This window comes from Lepidothrix coronata, unplaced genomic scaffold (assembly GCF_001604755.1).
Source record: "Lepidothrix coronata isolate B3197 unplaced genomic scaffold, Lepidothrix_coronata-1.0 Scaffold5, whole genome shotgun sequence".
NCBI lineage: Eukaryota > Metazoa > Chordata > Aves > Passeriformes > Pipridae > Lepidothrix > Lepidothrix coronata.
Window position 1 is genome coordinate 522,827 of NW_016690185.1, and position 18,452 is coordinate 541,278.

Consider the following 18,452-nt stretch of genomic DNA (forward strand, 5'->3'; position numbering starts at 1 on the left):
GCTTACACAACATGGTTCTTTTTCAGATGAGAGCTGCAGATACTTAATGTAATTTTTAGGCTTTTTTATTATGACTTGTAGTTAAACATTTGTTGAATCCAAAGTGTTTTGGTCTTAAGAGATCTTGCTGTTTGCATTAATTAATCTCTCCCATGAGATTTCAAAATAAGCTATACTCCATATCAGCAATAACAGGACTTATTTTCTTAAAAGAGAACTCTGTATATCTACAGTGATTTGCACTAGGTAATAGTCCACAGCTTTCAAAAGGGGATGTTGGATGATGTCAGTGCTCTTACACCTGGGTTAGATGTGCTTTTTGGTTTAGAATTGTATTTAAGCTTCAGCATCACCCTTTTAGTGAGAGAGAGAGAGAGAGAGAGATACAACCTGTAACTCCTAATACTTTCAGAAAGAAATATGAATAAACTTTACATTTCTTCTTGCCCAGATGCAGGCAAGTACATAGTAGACCCTGAGACAGCTCAGTTACTTAGAGCATGGTGCTAATAACACCCAAGGTTGTGGGTTTGATCCCTGTACAGGCCATTCACTTAAGAGTTGGACTCTATAATCCTTGTGGGTCCCTTCCAATTCGGAATACATAGATCCTGATGAATATTTGCAGAGATCCAACTTCCTCAATTTTGTTACAGGAAGATGTTTTTCTCACTCAGTGGCAGTGCTCTGACAGAACCAGAGCATTCCCGCTTTACCCTGAAAGCCCTTCCCTGAGGTCAGATCCAGTGTCATTATCACTTCATTCAACCACAGCTCTTCTTTTTTCAGGCACATTAAAGAAAAAAAAATCATCTGTTTCTTTCCCTCTAGCTTCCACAAGGAAAGACCACAAATCTCAGTTCTTCTGGAATGTGCCTCCTGAAAAGATGTAGTTTAGGACCACTACCTCTCCATGTCCTCTGTGGGCACTTGAGAGATCAGCCAAAAGGAGGAGACAACAGGCACAAGGAGAAGAGCTGAAGCCCACACTGAAGAGGAACACTATGTGGCAAGCACAGCTTTAAAGAGATGTTGCCAAGATGGCACAGATTTGGAAAATAAATTAATTTTTGTACGGGAGGAAAAATAAAATAAAGAAAAGAACCCTCGAGAGACTAAACAAACGGAAAATGAAGGAAAACAGTAGATAACAGAGCTGATTCCTCTGAAGGAGAAAGGCGACTGATCCACCAAATATCTTTGCTTCTCTCTTTAATCTTCTCAAGAGGCAGCTTTTCTGGAACGCATATTAAGAAAACAGCCTGATAGAACTTGGGAGTAGCAAAACTACTGCCAATAACTGCTTCCTTATTTGTGTATTCCCATCACTTTGATTTGCCAACTTTTATTCACCCGGTTGGATCTTTCAGCTTCTTCAAAATATATCTAGTAGTTATATTGTATATCAGTACACACCAGAAACATGTTCTTAACAAGTGATTGTCTATATGCAGATTCACATTGCAGCAGAGAATCTGACAACATGTTTTTTGGAAGATATTTTTTGGTCTCAGCAATACCAGAAGAGGTGTGCTCCCCCTGCCTCCTCCTGCTCTTATAACCAACAACAACAATATTTCCTCATGATCTGTTCCTGTCAAGCATTCAAGTCAATGGCAGTTGTGCTTCTCCAAGCAGCAACCTTACCCAATCTGTCTCCAAAGCCTTCTTTACTACAACTGCATAGTTGTACTAACTTTGCTTTTGCTTTTTTTTTTGTTTTTTTACCCTCACAGCAGTTTGACTCTGACTTTTTCTGACTCATCTCAGACACACAGATCTTTTTTACCTTTTACATCAGACTTGCTCAACTGGTTAAGCTTCTGACATGGACTGAGTGGACTGCATGTGCTTTAGCTATTTAAACCATACAAATGACATTGCACAAGAGGGTGGCTTATGAGCATTGCCTATATGATGAAGTCTCTGGTTTGAGTGCTTGGCCAACACTGAATGTCACATAGTGAAAGTGACTATGGATGATATCTCAAAGAGCTTGTAGTTAATGAAAGATGATTTTCCTTTCTAAACCAACACAAGTGAAGAAAGGCTCCTGAGCGAGATATTCTATGTTGCAGTGAGTAGTTAGTTGAGTAGTATGGTATCATCATCATCATGGCTAGGCTTCGTGAACGAAGATTTGGGAAAGGCTCTATCCACATTTGTTACAAGCACGCTGGTGGCTAATAAGGCCAATACGAGATAGACATATCCAATTGCAAAAGGCACAGCAGAAAGACTCCTCAGGTGGAATATTCTGCAAGACACGGTTCTTTCTGTGTTGTCTTTTCTCCTCAAGAGTGATCCTGCGTGCGTTCTCAAAGGAAGCAGCAGCATTATAGATGGTGTGTCTCCAGGCCTCCCGATTTGAGGCCAGAGTAGACCAGTTATGTTGATCAATATGGCCAAGGCTGAGATGTTGTTTCAGGGAGTCCTTGTATCTTCTCTTCGGGGCTCTTCTCTTGTGGCAGCCAGTGGCAAGTTCACCATAAAGCAAGATCTTAGGGAGGCAGTGGTCCTTCATCCTGAGACATGTCCTGCCCAACGCAGCTGTGTTGTCAGCAAATGGCCTCAATACTTGTAACTGCTGCTTGTTCTAGAACAGACATATTGGTCACATAATCTGACCAGTGGATGTTTAGGATTGTACGGAGACAGCGTTGATGGAAGCGTTCTAAGAGACGCAGGTGGTGGCGGTAGATGACCCACGATTTGGAACCATATAAAAGAGTAGACAGTACAATGGCTCTGTAAACACTGATCTTGGTACTTTTCTTCAAGTGTTTATTACGCCATACTCTTTTATGGAGTTTTCCAAAAGCACTATATGCCTTTGCTAACCTGTTTTCTATCTCTCCGTCAATCTTACCATCTGAGGAGATGAGGCTACCTAGGTAATTAAACTGCTGGACTGATTTGAGCTCTGATTCGCCAATGGTGATATGGGGATGATGGAAGACTTCCTGAGGTGCAGGTTGATAGAGAACCTCTGTCTTCTTTAAGCTGACTTCCAGCTCAAAGAGCTCAGCAGCATCTGCAAAGCAGGATGTTAAACACTGCAGAGCTGCTTCTGTGTGGGCAACAAGGGCGGTGGCATCAGCATAGAGCAGCTCCCAGACAAGATGATTTAGGGTCTTAGTGTGGGCCTTCAGTCGCCTTAGGTTGAAAAGGCTTCCATCAGTACGGTATCGAATGTAGATACCGTCCTGATCATTGAGGTCTGCCGAGGCCCTTTGGAGCATCATGCTGAAAAAAATTGTGAATAGAGTTGGTGCAAGAACGCAGCCTTGTTTCACACCATTGGTAATTAGAAAGGGCTCAGAAAGTGCATTGCCATATCTGACTTGGCCGTGCTGATCCTCATGGAGTGAGATGATCATTTTAAGGAACTTTGGGGGACATCCTAAACGTTCCAAAATCTGCCACAGACCTTTTCTGCTCACAGTATCGAAAGCCTTGGTGAGATCAACGAAGGTTACATAGACACCTTTATTCTGTTCCCTACACTCCTCTTGCAGTTGTCTGAGAACAAACACCATGTCTGTGGTGCTCCTGTTGGCTCTGAAACCACACTGGCTTTCAGGTAGAATTCCTTCTGCTATAGCGGGTATTAGTCCGTTCAAGAGTATTCTTGCCAGGATTTTGCCAGCAATGGAGAGCAGAGTAATACCACGGTAATTTGAACAGTCTGATTTAACTCCTTTCTTCTTATACAAAGTGATGATGACTGCATCATGAAGGTCTGAACACTTTCAGTATAGTAAATACCATGTATCAAGTATACATACGTATATGTATAAATGTTTGAAGTAGCAGTAGACAGCAAATACTTCTGCATAGTACATGTCACTTTGCACCCTGGCTTCCTTCACAAAGAACTGCTTTGTTGTTTCTATAATGCCCATTTTTGGTATGAAAATTTCGTAAGCAGACAGACAGCACTCCTGGAGTCCTGCAATCTCCTCTAGATTCTGCAGATGGGAAATTGTTTCAAAGCTTTTATACACCGTGCTGTGGAAATACCATTATTTTCCAACTGCAATAATCCAAATCCATTTACATTCAACTCACATATGGGCCTTGTGTTGTGACTGTAAGATTCCAAAATTCTTTGTCATGCATTGTGAACTACCAGCCCCTAACTTCAAAATGACAATAGGTTTGCTTCACCTTAAGATTCCCCAACTCCACACCACTGTACAGCTGTAGATTCTGCATATACTTCCCAGAATTTTACTGTTGAAGAGACTATGCCCCTTGCTTTCATTATATGAAGGTAGGCTGCAACCTGGCCATCATGAATGCAGAATGAGGCTAAGGCTCGGACTCCATCCCCTGTACCCAAGACTCTTGTTTTAAACCAGCAAGGAAAGGAGCCATTCAACCAACACATCTTGAATGAATATGCTTGCACAGAGCCAACTTCTTATTGAAGGCAGCAGCCTTTTTAACAAAAAATCTGTGTAACTACAAGCAGGAATTTCCAAATGGCAGTCATGATTGTTGTTTAGACAGACAAAACATGTCCAACTGACGAGTGTTTAATTTTGGCCATTTCAGCGCTTCCCCCTCCTTTCCCTTCTTGCTGCCTTCTACAGTTACCTATGTGTGTTTCAGAAACACCCAAGAAGCTATTCATGGACCTGATTCCTGCTGTGGTACAAGACAGCTACCACATAGCTATCTTATTGCCTTCCTCATCTAAGGGTTAGAGGAAAAAAATAGCTGAATAAGAGAACAAAGAATAAGGATATCAGATCTCACAAATATTTTGTAGTAGTCTAAAAGCCAAGTCCCCCAAATCTTTCTCCCTTCATCCAAAATTACTACTCCCAGAGTCAAGTTGGCAGAAGGAAATGCGTCTACCTTTCAAGCACTGTGATTGTTGAAGTTCTTTGCTTTAAGCTGCCAGTGAAAGTAGCTGTAAACTAAGATGTGGGACTGCACAAGTATTGCAGAGGACCAGACATAAGCTCCACATAAATGAATCTGTTTGTTACACTGACACACAAAAGTTTGACAGAGCTTGACTGTCAGGTCCCTAGATTTCCCCCACCTTTTGAAAGCATGGAAGAGAGAGATAGCATTGGAGAGCATAGGTAAACCTGTTGTTAATTTCTAAGTTTCTTTGAAGATTAAAAGTACGGATAGGAAGAGATAAACGGCAAAACCAGGAAATTCTAAACAATGCTTTAATTTACCTCTCTAATCTGCTTAATCCATGCCTCCCTTCCAAGGAATTCCTGATGAAGGATTGCAGGAGCAGAATTCAAACTGAAGGCCATTGTGTCACTCGAACTTTCTTTAACAAATGGCTGAAGGTCTGAATGTAGCTGAAAAAGAAGAACGCATTTCTTCAGTTCCCAGGAACAGTCTACATATCCACCCACGCACCAAACTGAGGTCCATATCCTGATTCTACACCTACTCACCACTTTCTGCTTTGACACTTGTACTTTGGTTGCACTTTTTCAAGTTTGGGGGAGGGACAGAAAGATGTTGTGAAACCATTGCAGTGGTGGAAAGCTGTGGTCAAGAGAAGCATGTATAGAGTCTGCAAAGACATGGGTAAAGGACAGCTTACAGAGCTGGGCAAGCCATAGGACATAGCCATGTAGAAAGCTGTGGAGTGTCAGGAAGCATTAAAAATATAAATGATCCAATCTTTGGTGGGAAGAAGATCAATTTTTAATCTCTGCAGGGTAATACATTCTACTTTACAGTACCTGAGGAAGCCGATATGCAGTATGACCTTCCTTCTGACAAAGGAAATGCTACATAGCTAGGAGCTTTCTATGAAAATTATGCAATCCTTTATACACAACTATGTGTCAATAGTGAATACATTAATATTAAAGCATTCACAAAACATTAAGGCTATAGCTGCACTACAAGCAATTTTCTGGTAGAATTGTACCTAGTAATAGCATACAGTGGCATTTCTATGGCAGTAAAACTGTGCTTTATAAAACCACTTCCTTCTCCTGTAGGAACTAGAAACTATCTAAATCAACTCAGCTGAAGTACATGAGAGGCCTGTCTGCCTGTCTCAAGCTATGGCTAATCTTGCAAGTGGTGCAATACAACAGGAACAGATCTTTAGGGCAAAACAAAGAGTGCCAAGGATCTGAGTTCCCCACTGTGTGTTTTCCTTTGGACTAGCAGTAGCTGCAGACTGAAAGTCTTCTAGTGGAGGTCAGAAACCTTCTGTGGGAAATCCTACTATTGTAAAGGTGCGGGCTGCTCCTGTCCAGACCTGGTGGCCTCCCTCCTTATTCTCAAGCTGCCCCCTCTGGAAGGTACCTCCACAGCAGGTTATTTAGAAGGGAATGCAAGCAGGTCCTTCTGCCACTGCAGCTCGTGCCTCAGCCCACGTGCTGCTGCAGGCAGTTGAGCCTCACAGTACAAATCTCTGCATGGTGGCAGTCAAGATCCAACACATCATGTACAGACTGGGAAACAAGAGGCTGGAGATCAGCACTGTGGAAAGGAAGCTGGGTGTTCGACGGCAAGTTGAATATGAGTCAGCAGTACCCTGGCAGCCAGGAGGGCCAAGTGTGTCTAGGGGGGCATCAGACAAAGCATCACGAGCTGGTCAAAGGAGGTGATTGTCCTGCTCTGCTCTGCACTGGTGTAGCCTCACCTTGAACAGTGTGTGCAGTTTTGGGCAATGAAGACAGTGAAAGGCCTTGAGGGGAAGCTGTGTGAGGTCACTTGGTCTGTTCAGCCTAAAGAAGAGGAGACTGAGGAGAGACATCATTGCAGCCTACAACTTCCTCATGAGGGGAAGTGGAGGTGCAGTCACTGATCTCTTCTCTCTGGCAATCAGTGACAGGACCCAAGGGAATGTCCTGAAGGGGAGGTTTAAATTGAATTTTACGGAATGAGGTTAAACCTCAGGGGAGGTTTAAATTGGATTTTATGGAATGGTTCTTCACCCACAAGGTGGTTGGGCACTGGAGCGGGATCCTCAGGGAAGTGGTCATGGCACCAAGCCTGACAGAGTTCAAGATGTGTTTGGACAATGCTCTCAGGCACATGGTAGTATTCTTGAGGTTGTTCTGTGCAGGGCCAGGAGCTGGACTCAATGACCCTTCCAACTCAAGATATTCTATGACATGCTTCCTTCTGCAACTTTTGCTGCTGGGATTGTGGCTTTAGGAAGAATGTAGGAGCAGGTAAGGTAAAGTTTTAAACTGCTACAGAAAGATGTGCTAGAGGGACATTAACAGAAGCTTGAATGTAATGAGTTACTTTGCCAGGAGTGTGATTTTGCTAGTTCACAAGCACTGTTCATACCAGCAGTTTCCACAAACATCTTCACACCAGGCAGCAGTAAAACCTCTCAACAATGACCTGCTGGCAAAAGTCTACACTATAGTGGCAGTATACAACAGAGCTCAAGATCAACACATCTTACAAGCCTTGCTGTATTTAAGATCCCAGAACTTAAGGAAAAAGCATACCTTATGACTCATAGACATATGCTTCCCATACTGAAATGCCATGTCCTGAATCTCAGTGCTGTGCTTTGCTAGCTCCATTGCAGCCTGGCAGCTCTTTGCCAGCAAGGCACTATGTGACAGGAAAACCTGCTCCTTCCACCGAGATATGCCAATATCATCTGTAAGACAGTTCTCCTGAAAATGAAACAAAGGCTAACATCAAAACACCAAAACTGCAGATGTGTCAGCTCACAGACATGAATAGTGTGGCACAGGTGAGTAATGTGGTAAGCAACAAAACAAACAAAACTCTGGGTGCCATGATGCCAAATAAAGATAGGTGGTTTTTAGGGATGATTAAAGAAAAGTATCAGAATAAATATACTGGCAGCTTCAAACAAAACCCTTTTTCATTTTCTGCTCAAAAAGAACAACGCAAAATATGTGGAGTTGTCAACAGATTCAGTATAAATCTTTTCTTAACGACTGTATCATTACACTGAACATTAACAGCCAACTACATCCCTCATGAGGAACTGGGGAGTTAAAAAAAATGCAAACAAAACTCCAAAACAACAATAACAAAACAAATCCCAAAAGTAAAACCCCCCAGAGTACACCTACACTTCAGCCCCTTACCAGTTACCAAGAACCAATAATCCCAAACAAACTTGAGAACTCCCTACAATTTCTCCTTTGTGGTCAAGAAAAAAACATTACAAAAGGTATTAAATATCCTTATAGACTGCATTGAAAAAACGAAGGGCTGCAATGGATGACTTGTGCCTCTTCTACTCCCATATTAAGGATGGAGAATGACTGAATGTATTAAAGTTGCTATTTAGAAGTGTCAAGTATTAACTTTCTCAGGGGCTGACAGAGATCTCAATGATACCTCTTTCGAACTTTATCACCTTGACTGTAAGGTCAGAAATGCTCAACCATTCTCAAAACCTTTTATATCCAAAATATTAATTTGGATTACTTTTCACAAAGCATTTTTTAATTAATGCAAATAAAATACTTTCTCCCCAAACCCAAATTCAACTGCCATATCTTAGACTTATAAGGTGTTAATATGGCACTATTTCACTAATGGGTCTTCAAAGATAGACATGACTTTCATCTGTCTCACATACATGATACTGTCACACCTTTAGGTACTCTCTAAAGAGAGGAAAAAATAAAAGACCAAAACCTGAAAAGACCACAGTTGTTTTACTTAGAAAAAAATAAAATCAGCAATGAGAAGCAACAGAAAAAAAATTTTAAGCATATAAATTTTGTAATTTTTCAGTTCAGCTAAATCTATAGCATACATTAAGCCAAAAGATATTCTTTAAAAGAATAATAAAAAACCCCTTTTATATAACAAGCTTTTTCCCTCAAAGTGATGTCAATTAAATTACTTAGAAATGAGCAAGTAGTAATTCTGTGTGACCCTATAGTTTTCTAGCAAGGTATTATCTGTCATGAAATCAGTAACAAATGAAATAGAATCCATCCGTTCGGCTCTAATTTTCCTCCCTTATGGATATCACCCAGAAGTGCTGTGTTACAAGGGAGAGGATAATTTGAGACTAATGGAAGAAGTAGGAGAATTCTGCAATGCCAAGTAACACAGAGCTATATCAAAATGTCTTTGCTTTCAGACATACTATTAAGTTATACAAGGAAAGCGAAGAACAGAGAAACCACATGTTTGCTATTATGCATATGACAACTTACAAAGTCAAGCCTAAACTTTCCTCATGTTTCAGTATTTTTGTTTTAATATCTTAACTCATCCCAGAGCATCTGCAAATTCCCATGACTGGCAAAATGTCAAAATGAGCATTTAATTCAAGTAGTTCCGCATATATCAAGTCTCTTTTTTTCCACTCAGATATAGATCAATTTATTTGAAATTTAAAATCAGGAGCTCTTGGAAGACGAAACACAATCTTTTCCTTAACAACCAATCTGCTCAGTGAAAAAACAGTATTTACTAAAATTCGCTGGATGATATTGAAAATTGGCAGTGATTTTTATAATCATTTGTTCTGAATCCAAATAAGACAAAAATACTCTAGAAAAGTACCCTGAAACAATTTTGAAGTTAAAAAAAAAAAATCTTTCAGAAGACGTGAAAATATTTGCTTGCTGGAGCCTGTGAGCAGCAAGAGAAATGCAGACATTATCAAATATCAACTACGGGAACTGAAGAAGCTTAAACAATTATTGCAACTCAACATATACAAGGAAATTAATTCTATGATTTGTTATAAAATCATATTCTTAAACAAGTTTGAATTTCATAACCAGATTGAAAATGATTGCACAAAAAGTTACTGTCCACTAGACGAACATCATGTAGAAGCTTCAAGTATCTAAAATGAGCATCTAACTTGAAGAAAAAAAAAAGGCAAGAACTGGACACATATTTGAAGATATAGCATTGAAATCTTAAAAGACATAACTACTGTAAATCCCTGGGTTACAGAAACAAGCCAGTTGTAAAAAGGCATTATGTCCGTATGGATGTGCCTTAGCATATGAACTTGTATGACAGAATATAGCCAATTTTAACCACAGAACCTCTTATGACCACACACTCCTAAATCTTCTGCTGCTTAAGAAGGCAGACACAACCTTTCTTCAGCAAAGTTTTTCAACAATGTCATTTTTTCCCAAGCTTAACTCATATTGTACACAGAGTGTCCACCAACCACACTACATTCATACAAAGGTATGTAGGACAAGATCTAAACACTACTGTAAAAACATCAAGGGAAAACCAAAACTAGTTCTAGATTGCAAAAGCTGTAAAATCTGACATCATGACAGTGCTTACTACTTTTAGAGAAATTTTCACTGCTTTTTAAGCTTTGTTTTGTTTTGTCAGCAGTGTGAATAAAAGTGGACATTGACATGCTCAGAAGACTCCTTAGTCCTTCATATAAAAGACTTTTCTAGCTCAAATTAATTCCAGCTGTAGTTGACAGTGCTCAGACAATTGATTAACTAATGCCTGGGATCTCATTCACAAGTTCTGTCACCCAAAATTGGTCCAGATCACAACCATTCCTGATGCTGTCTGAGTGGCAGAAACTGGAAGAAGGGAGCCGAACCCCTCACCATCACCAGAAGAAAACAGCCAACTCCAGATACAGTTTGCATAATGTCAGCATGAGAATGCATGGAAAATATACAAATCCAACTCTGTCAATCATTGTTTCCTATGGGAAATTAAGAACAGCTGAGGGTGCTCCTATTTTACTATCAGCAAGGTCGGTTACTGTTTTGTTAGAAATTGTCTAGTTGAGATTTTTTTTTTTAATTAAGCTACTTCCATAATTTTAAACTGTGTTTGAAACAATCCTCTCAGGAAACACGAAACAAAAAAACTTTTAGAAAATGAAACTGCAGGACCAAATATGCAAACATAACCATCAGGAAGGGCAGCTTTTAGCAATGGCAAAAAAGATCCCCAATACAAAAGCAGCACTTAACTCAGTCTGATTTATCACACCAAAGAAGATGCTCATATGTGGTTCAGCTGAAAACATATTAAGGAAATATGCATGAAAAACCTGTCTTCAAAGTGCAAAAACCCATTTGCAAAACCAGGAAGAAGTACAAGTCAGAGACACTTTGATGTAAAACTTCAGCTATAGTGTATAAGGGAAAACTTAATTTATTTCCATACCATGGCAGCTCTTTCTTAGCCATCTGCTGTTGCACAAAATGATTGAAATGTCTGAATCACTTATATCAAACTTTAGTTTAGTTCTCAATGGGCAAATAATCTGCAGAAACACACGGAAATAATTTTAAATTGCATATTCAAGTTTTAAATTAGGTAGTTCAAGAACTTCTATTTTACATAAATAAAATCCAATGCAACTATGAATCATTCTACCAGTAGCAAGACCCTGCAAAACATCTTGCACATGGTTCACATAAGCTTTCAACAGATGTATTCGTGCTTGCTGAACATGACAGGGCATGTTTTATTGGTCTATTAATACATGTCTTCACTGCTTTTGGAGGAACAAGGGTGTCTGTAAATGAGTCAACAAAGCATGCCACCAACTACTTCTATTGTGACACTAAAAAAAACCCACATGACTTAAAAAAATTTTGAAAACTTATAATAAATTTAAATCTCTTCACATCTGTTATTTTAAATCTCTCTGGAAAAGCTTAGTATTTAAAAGAACAAAAGCAGTAAACAAACGGCATTGGCCTTCTTTCTAGCTATGCTTTTTTCCCCTCTGACACATTTACCCATCCTTTTCACAGATGCTCTTTACTCAAATTCCATATTTTATCCTTCCCTTTTGTCTTGCAACAGAAACATTTGTTTAAAAAAAGTGAAAACTCTGACTGCTGCACTGCTAAAAGGTGATTTACATGTCTCAAAATGCATTTGGTTTACTTCCTTTGGTAAAATTATAAACAAATCCTTAATTTTAACACACTCATAGCAGTCCAGTTGATGGACATGTGCAGTATTCCAAAACATTACTTCTCAAAGCAGGGCTGGTGATCAAACATCAAAGAACTGATACCACTTGCTACATGTAGCCTGTCCTTCCCCAGAAAACACATTTATTAGAAATACCTGGTAATTCACTATTTGGTAAAATGAGTACTTCCCACTAATGTATTTCTTTTTAAACTTGTTTTACATATTAGTTGTGCACAATTTTCACACTATTGCATCAAAAACACCAAACAGCTATTCTGGTCATCAGTGGAACATGATGGAAATGGTTTTGTCTTACATAATATCCCATTCTGACACTAACAGGAGTTCTGGCAATGCACATTTAGCATCAGCTAGATACTCTGGAGATGAGAAAAAAAAAGAAACCAAAAACCAACCGAGTGATTTCCCATAAGAGTCCCATAACTTTCCCATAAGTTTTAAGATTGCAAGAATGGTCTGGCAGGTAAAGCACAAGAGCCAACACTCAAGTCCCACTCTTGATTCTGCAGTTTGACCTTGAACTTCCCTGTATATCTTGTCCTTGTTCAGTGGACTGACAAGGATATTAAAGCAACCTTCATTAATATTTGTTAAATGTCCTGGAATATTAAAACAGAATATTTTTAAAAGCACAACAGTATTCTCTGAGTTAGCAAACATTTTAGAAGCCTTCAGTCTCCTAAAAGTTGGAAACAGAGACTCAGAGTAATGGGGATTTTTTTCTGCTAAAAATAGATACCACAACCAAGACTGAAGGCCAGATTAGACAACTTTGACCTTTTCATTCACTAAGGCACAAATTTTTACTCCCAAATTAGACCTAGATTCAGGAAAGGCAGATGGGACTGGGAAGAATGTCCTTTAGTTGCAGAATTTTGGTCTAAGAGCAGATTTAGAGCACAGAGCTGTAAAGGTTTATCATGTCACCCCTTTCTGCTCCAACTCACAGTCCAAAATATTACCTTAATATTGATAATGCAACATCTTAAATTACAGCAGATGTTTATTACTTTGAACATGAGTGACAACCTTAACTTCGAGGCTGTGTCAAAGCCAACACCTTGTAGTTTGGACTGCCATTTTAAATAAAGATGAAAAGTTAAATATTAGCACTTTTTTCCCCCAGTTTAACACAGACCTAATGACTTACTATGCAGACGAGATGAAGAACAATCAAACAGAATATACTAAAATGGGACGGCTGTAGGATTGCACGTGGTTGTGCAGAGGAAAAAAAAGTGGTAATGAGCACTGTCAAATAATTATACCCATTATATATCTTCAGGGGTAAATAAGGTCAGTCTTGCTAGGTCAAATAATTCTTTCAGCTTTCCTAGTGGGTCATCCAAGAAGACAAACTTCTTTTTGGGTAAACACAAGCTTAGGATGTCAGAGGAGAAAGGTGAATTTTGCAGAGTATTTTTGTATACCATCTAGGTAGACATTCAGCAAAACTCAAAACACCTTGGTGCTAAATTAGTGTATTTTATGGTACTTAAGAGCTTTATGACAACTGCATTAAAGACATTTAACATATGAAGTACAGTTTTCCTGCCTAAAAATGGAGGGAGGGGGAAAAGGTGAGAAGATATCTTTCTGCTTTTCCAAATTTAAGACATTCTCAGCAATGAAAATTCCTTTACCAACATCCCTATGCCCTACTCCTAAAAAGAAAAAAAGTTTGACATTTAAGATTTAGTTGTGGAGCAGATTAAAGCATTTGACTTACCTCTAGGAAATGTAGTTCACATTTTTGATTCAATCAAATTGCAATTAGAGAAGGAGGGAAGACGCACAAGGGATACGAATAAGACAAACAACTGATCTAGTCCATTTGGCAGTCTTTGCTAAAGAGATGTTCAGGACATGAACAGGACACTGCCTCAGCAGAAAAATGCAAAGAAAGCAATAGGGATAGGTCCATCACACAACATGGAACTAAATTTCTCAGCTAACAAGGTAAAAAAAAAATTCAAGTAGATCCCACACTTTGTTGTAGGTCTAATTGGAAGCCAAGCACTATCCGTTATAAAGACTAAACTTCAGACACTGTCGTGTAAATTTCTCCGTTATGGCACCACACTAATTGCCTTTTGAGTTAACTGGGTTCCCCTTAGGAAAGGTACAGTGTACTTTCAACCCTCCTTAGAAATAGTCACTGAAACAAAATAAGTCTTGGCTATTTGTAATCGGGCCAGGGCAAGGTAAACATCATGCAGCTGCACTTAGTTTCTCTCACATTTGCCCTTGCAATCCACACATGAGGGGTGCTTCAGTAAGGCAGCAGAAAATAAACAGAAAAAGAATAACTAAGAAAGAGAAAATTAATATCTTCTGCAATCACAGGAACCCAAGAGTCCACAACATTTCTCATTTATACAGGGGCCATGGTTAAAATAAAATGCAGTTTCATTGCTGAGATCAACCTATAGAGATTTATTTCTACACAAAATAGAGTAGGTTGGTGTTTTTTAAATATACCTGTGATCTACTTGTATTTAGAAACCTGCTTGAGTACGGAAAATAGTAAATATTCTTTCCAAAAATCTTAAAGATGTTGTCCATTTTAACATATAAGCTTTAGCACACTCCTTGGGAGCAACAAGGAAGGCTGAAGTTGGTTTATCCTCAGGTAAAACACAGCAGATGCAGAAGCACTGCCAAGTTCCTAACACTGCACTCCTGCCATGCTTCCGTCCAGGGTCCCCTCCTGAGAGGTGCCAGAGGATGCTGGGCACATGCCATCCTCTGTGCAGAACCCAGTGAGTCGTGAGCCCCAGGCAGCTCCTGAGTGTGCCATTACTGCTGTCCTGCTGGAGGCTCTCCCTCAGCTCTGTGATTGTTTCAATCAAAATAAGAGGGACACATTTGAATAAGGTTAGTTTTAGTGACATGTCTTTGCTGCTGCAGAGCAGCAGAGACAGACACTGACCGAGGGAGCACCCTCTGGAGCCCAGCTGCTGATAGGCACTGTCACTCTCCACTTGCCCACAGTGGTTTGGTTGGGGCAGGGGCATCAGGGCAGGCATGTAACCCACGAGATCAGGGCTTCCACTATTAAGGTATTAATTTTGCTACATAATACAACTAAGCAATAGCAAACCAGAGCTGCAATTTAAGTACACAACACCTACTGAACTGTAAGATGCAGGTCTCCAAGGCAAACCAGAAGCATGAGACAACACCACTACAAGTGAATCTATCTACCTTAGTGGATTTCCAGATTGATATTCACATACACACAGTGCTAATCAGTGACTGAAAAGTTGCTACCATAAAACCTGTAGAGTCATGGCAACTTCAAATTGTTGACTTTATTGCATGTGTTAAGACACAGTCACACTAAATCAAAGGAAGAACTCTTTTTTTCGCCAAAACTCTGCCCAAGCAAGCCTACTTCATGAATGCTTTCTTTAAATATTCCAGTAAAGACAATACATGCATGGTGACTTCTGGTGAAGAAGAAAATACTGCTACACTCCTAACACTTTAGGACCAAACTCGGAAGAAAGGACATGATGTAAGTTCAGGATGAAGCATTTTGTAAACATCTTTGGGCTTAGAAATGACAGGTTTGACATGAAAATATTAATGATGTTGACAACATTGTAATAAATGCCTCTAACAGAACCTTGACTAGAAACCTCTGGAAGTGTTTGGAAAGACTGAAGTAAGATGTGTCTAGAGTGCCTGGTAATGACACAACATTATCTTATTAAGCACTCACAGAAATAAAATAGTCCCTCCTTGGGCATTTCTGGAAAATTCCATCAGAGCTTACAGGTGTCATAACGATGACATTCACTAGGACTACAACTACTTTTCTTCCTCCTTCTCCCTCCTTTTTAACAGATGAGAAAGTAATCACGTTTATTGTAGTCACACATTAATATCGCGAAATGCCTTGGGTATATAAATCTACTGAAATTCTTACCTCAGATGATTTTGAGTTTTCATAATATATACCTTGAACTAAGTCACCAATAGCACTTGAAATGAGTTCCACAACCTGTAAAAGAAAAGCAGAAAAAACCTTACACCTTTAATTATCACCAAATTCACTAACAAAGCTACTGGCAGATTCCCAGAGAGACAAACCACAATAACATTCCTTGCAGAAAGCTAGTTGTGAAAGACTGCAGGATTTACTAAGATTTGTTCTGCACAAGCATGATGCTGTGCCTCTGCTAAAACCTCTACAACAGTAACTCTTCTATCAAAGTTTTAAGTTAATATAAATGAAAAGCAAGACTTGTTTTTCCTAAAGTGTGAACTATGGAGTGTATTCTCAAAAGGACGTTCACAGAACTAATAAATCCCAGTTCATGAATATGAGACAGTACCTCATCTGGGCTTTGCTTTGTTTTGGTTTTTTTCCTGCCAAGTAAATACTTCACAATACCTCTCCCTGGGAGCTGTTAAAATTCTAATCTTCGTGGCTAACACAGAAAAGTCAGAATCCATAGAAAGGTAACCTTTCAAATGTGATCATTTGGTATTCGTGTGCCCTGGGAATGCACTGTGGATGTATTTAGTGCATGGCCTGAGGCTCAGCTGTACCACATACACTGAAAGTCTGCAACATAGGAATGTTTAAATCAGATTTATCAATCTGTATTATCTTCAGGGTTCAGACTTTTTATTTTATTCAAGCAAAGCCTAAAAATCTGAACTTGATCCAGAATGTAAAACAAGCAGTCCACGGTCTCCCTGAGACTGTGGAACTACTGTACAATTTAAAGCTGTGCACATGAACTGGCTTAATTGGAACAAAATACTCAGATTTACTGTAAAATTAAATGCAGGCATTTCAAATAAGCACACCTTAAGGCTACCTCTTCAGTTGCTCACAAAGTTTTAATTTCTTGAATGTTTAATTTCCTATGCATATGAGTCTATATCTGATTCCTCTTTTTGCTTCCTAAAATTCAACATAGCTCTTATTGAATTAAAAGATTTAGTTTCAATTTTTATCATTCCTGTAACTGAAGACAAGAAGTCAAATGATAAACCCCCTAACAGAAAGATATTCTAACATTTAGGCATGCTTTATTTGATAATAAAAACACATTTGTATGCTAGTTTTGAGCACTAGCAAAAAGGTTGTGTTTTCTTTTTTTTTTTTTAAACACTGGTTCATATACATATTCATATACACACAGCAAGTGCTAACTTTAGAAATGGTGCTGATTAAAAGTCATGTTTTTTCTTGCAATGCATATGGGTTAATTTGCAAGACCTACAAAAACAGCCTGGGAAAAAAAAAAATCACATTGCCCTTTAGGAAATTAGATACCGAAGAAATATTGTAGCAATATGAGCTGCTAAGGAACTGAAAGGACAATGATCCTACAGTGTTACCAGATGTGTTGAGTTATTTAAGTGGGGAACAGAGAAAATGAGGGCCTTTTTTTTTTTTAAGCAACACCCCGCCCCCCCCTTTTTTTAAGGTATCAGATAAGCCTTATTCCCAAATCCAGGAGGACTGAGTATCGCCAATAGGTCTATGAAAGTCTGAAACTAAATGCCCAGGATCAGATTGTATTACAGTTTATACAAGCAACATCCCAAGATTCTTCTGATGGCTAGGACACATAATACAGATCAATCACTCACTAAAAAATGTTATGGTTTGTGAAATGGTCTGAGCTCAGAGACCTACACTGGTAATACGAAGAGGAATTTACAAAGACACTGAGTCCTACTCTAAATGTCAAAGTGATAGTATGAACTTTTAACAATGCAGCTGGCTCTGGATAACTAGACCTTTTCCTCTCTTGCCTGAAACTCTAGACTGAGCAGAACCCTGTTTTGGGGTTTCTTTTTTCCATCTCTCCTCCCTCTTTTTCGTGCAACTCTACTCTCAAAGGCAATTTTAAATGTCTTAAAACAAGCTTGGTGAAACATTTGTGAACAACTGTATCTCTTCCTCTTATGAGTTTATAAAACATCTTAGGAGAATTACACATCAGCTATTTAGAAGAATCCTTATATTAAATATCATTAGGCCTTTAGTGATACATTGAACACTGTATGTTAGTGAGAACTTAATACTAACTCTCTTCTTTCCAAATACATATATATATATTTTAAAGAATATTTTTTAAGGTAAATGTAAGGCCATACAGTTTACTACCAGGAATGAAATTCTAGTTTCAAGAGCACAGTGGGATGCTTGCATGAGGCTCTGTCACCTCACCAATCCTTAATCTGATCTATGAAAAGCATCTGCAGCTCAACATCTGTGGCCTGGGGTCCTGAGCGCTGGGGAAAGAAATGAGAAATGAGGGAACCAGGCAATTTTCCTCTGCATCCCAAAATGGCATAGAGGAAGAAAAAATATTACAGATTCAGTAGTATTCATTCAATGATACACTGTCTAGTTCTTATGTAGCACTTTCCATCACAAAATTTGAAAGCAATCAACATCCCTGTAAAATATATTCCCTACTGTTTTATATAAGGGGAAAATGGTGACAATGAACTGATTTTCCACAAAATCATGCAGCATGCCAGTGGAAGAGCAGAAAACA

General features: G+C 39.0%; 1 protein-coding gene across 1 annotated transcript in view; it reads right to left on the reverse strand.

Moving 5' to 3' along the window:
• PDSS2 (prenyl (decaprenyl) diphosphate synthase, subunit 2) overlaps nucleotides 1–18,452 on the reverse strand; it is a 115,923-nt gene that overhangs the window by 8,703 nt on the left and 88,768 nt on the right. Inside the window, exons 4-6 of the mRNA XM_017827963.1 lie at nucleotides 15,854–15,928; nucleotides 7,467–7,640; nucleotides 5,202–5,333 (exon numbers count right to left, since the gene is read on the reverse strand). Of these exons, the coding sequence (XP_017683452.1) occupies nucleotides 5,202–5,333; nucleotides 7,467–7,640; nucleotides 15,854–15,928 (381 nt within the window). The remainder of the gene's footprint in view (nucleotides 1–5,201; nucleotides 5,334–7,466; nucleotides 7,641–15,853; nucleotides 15,929–18,452) is intronic.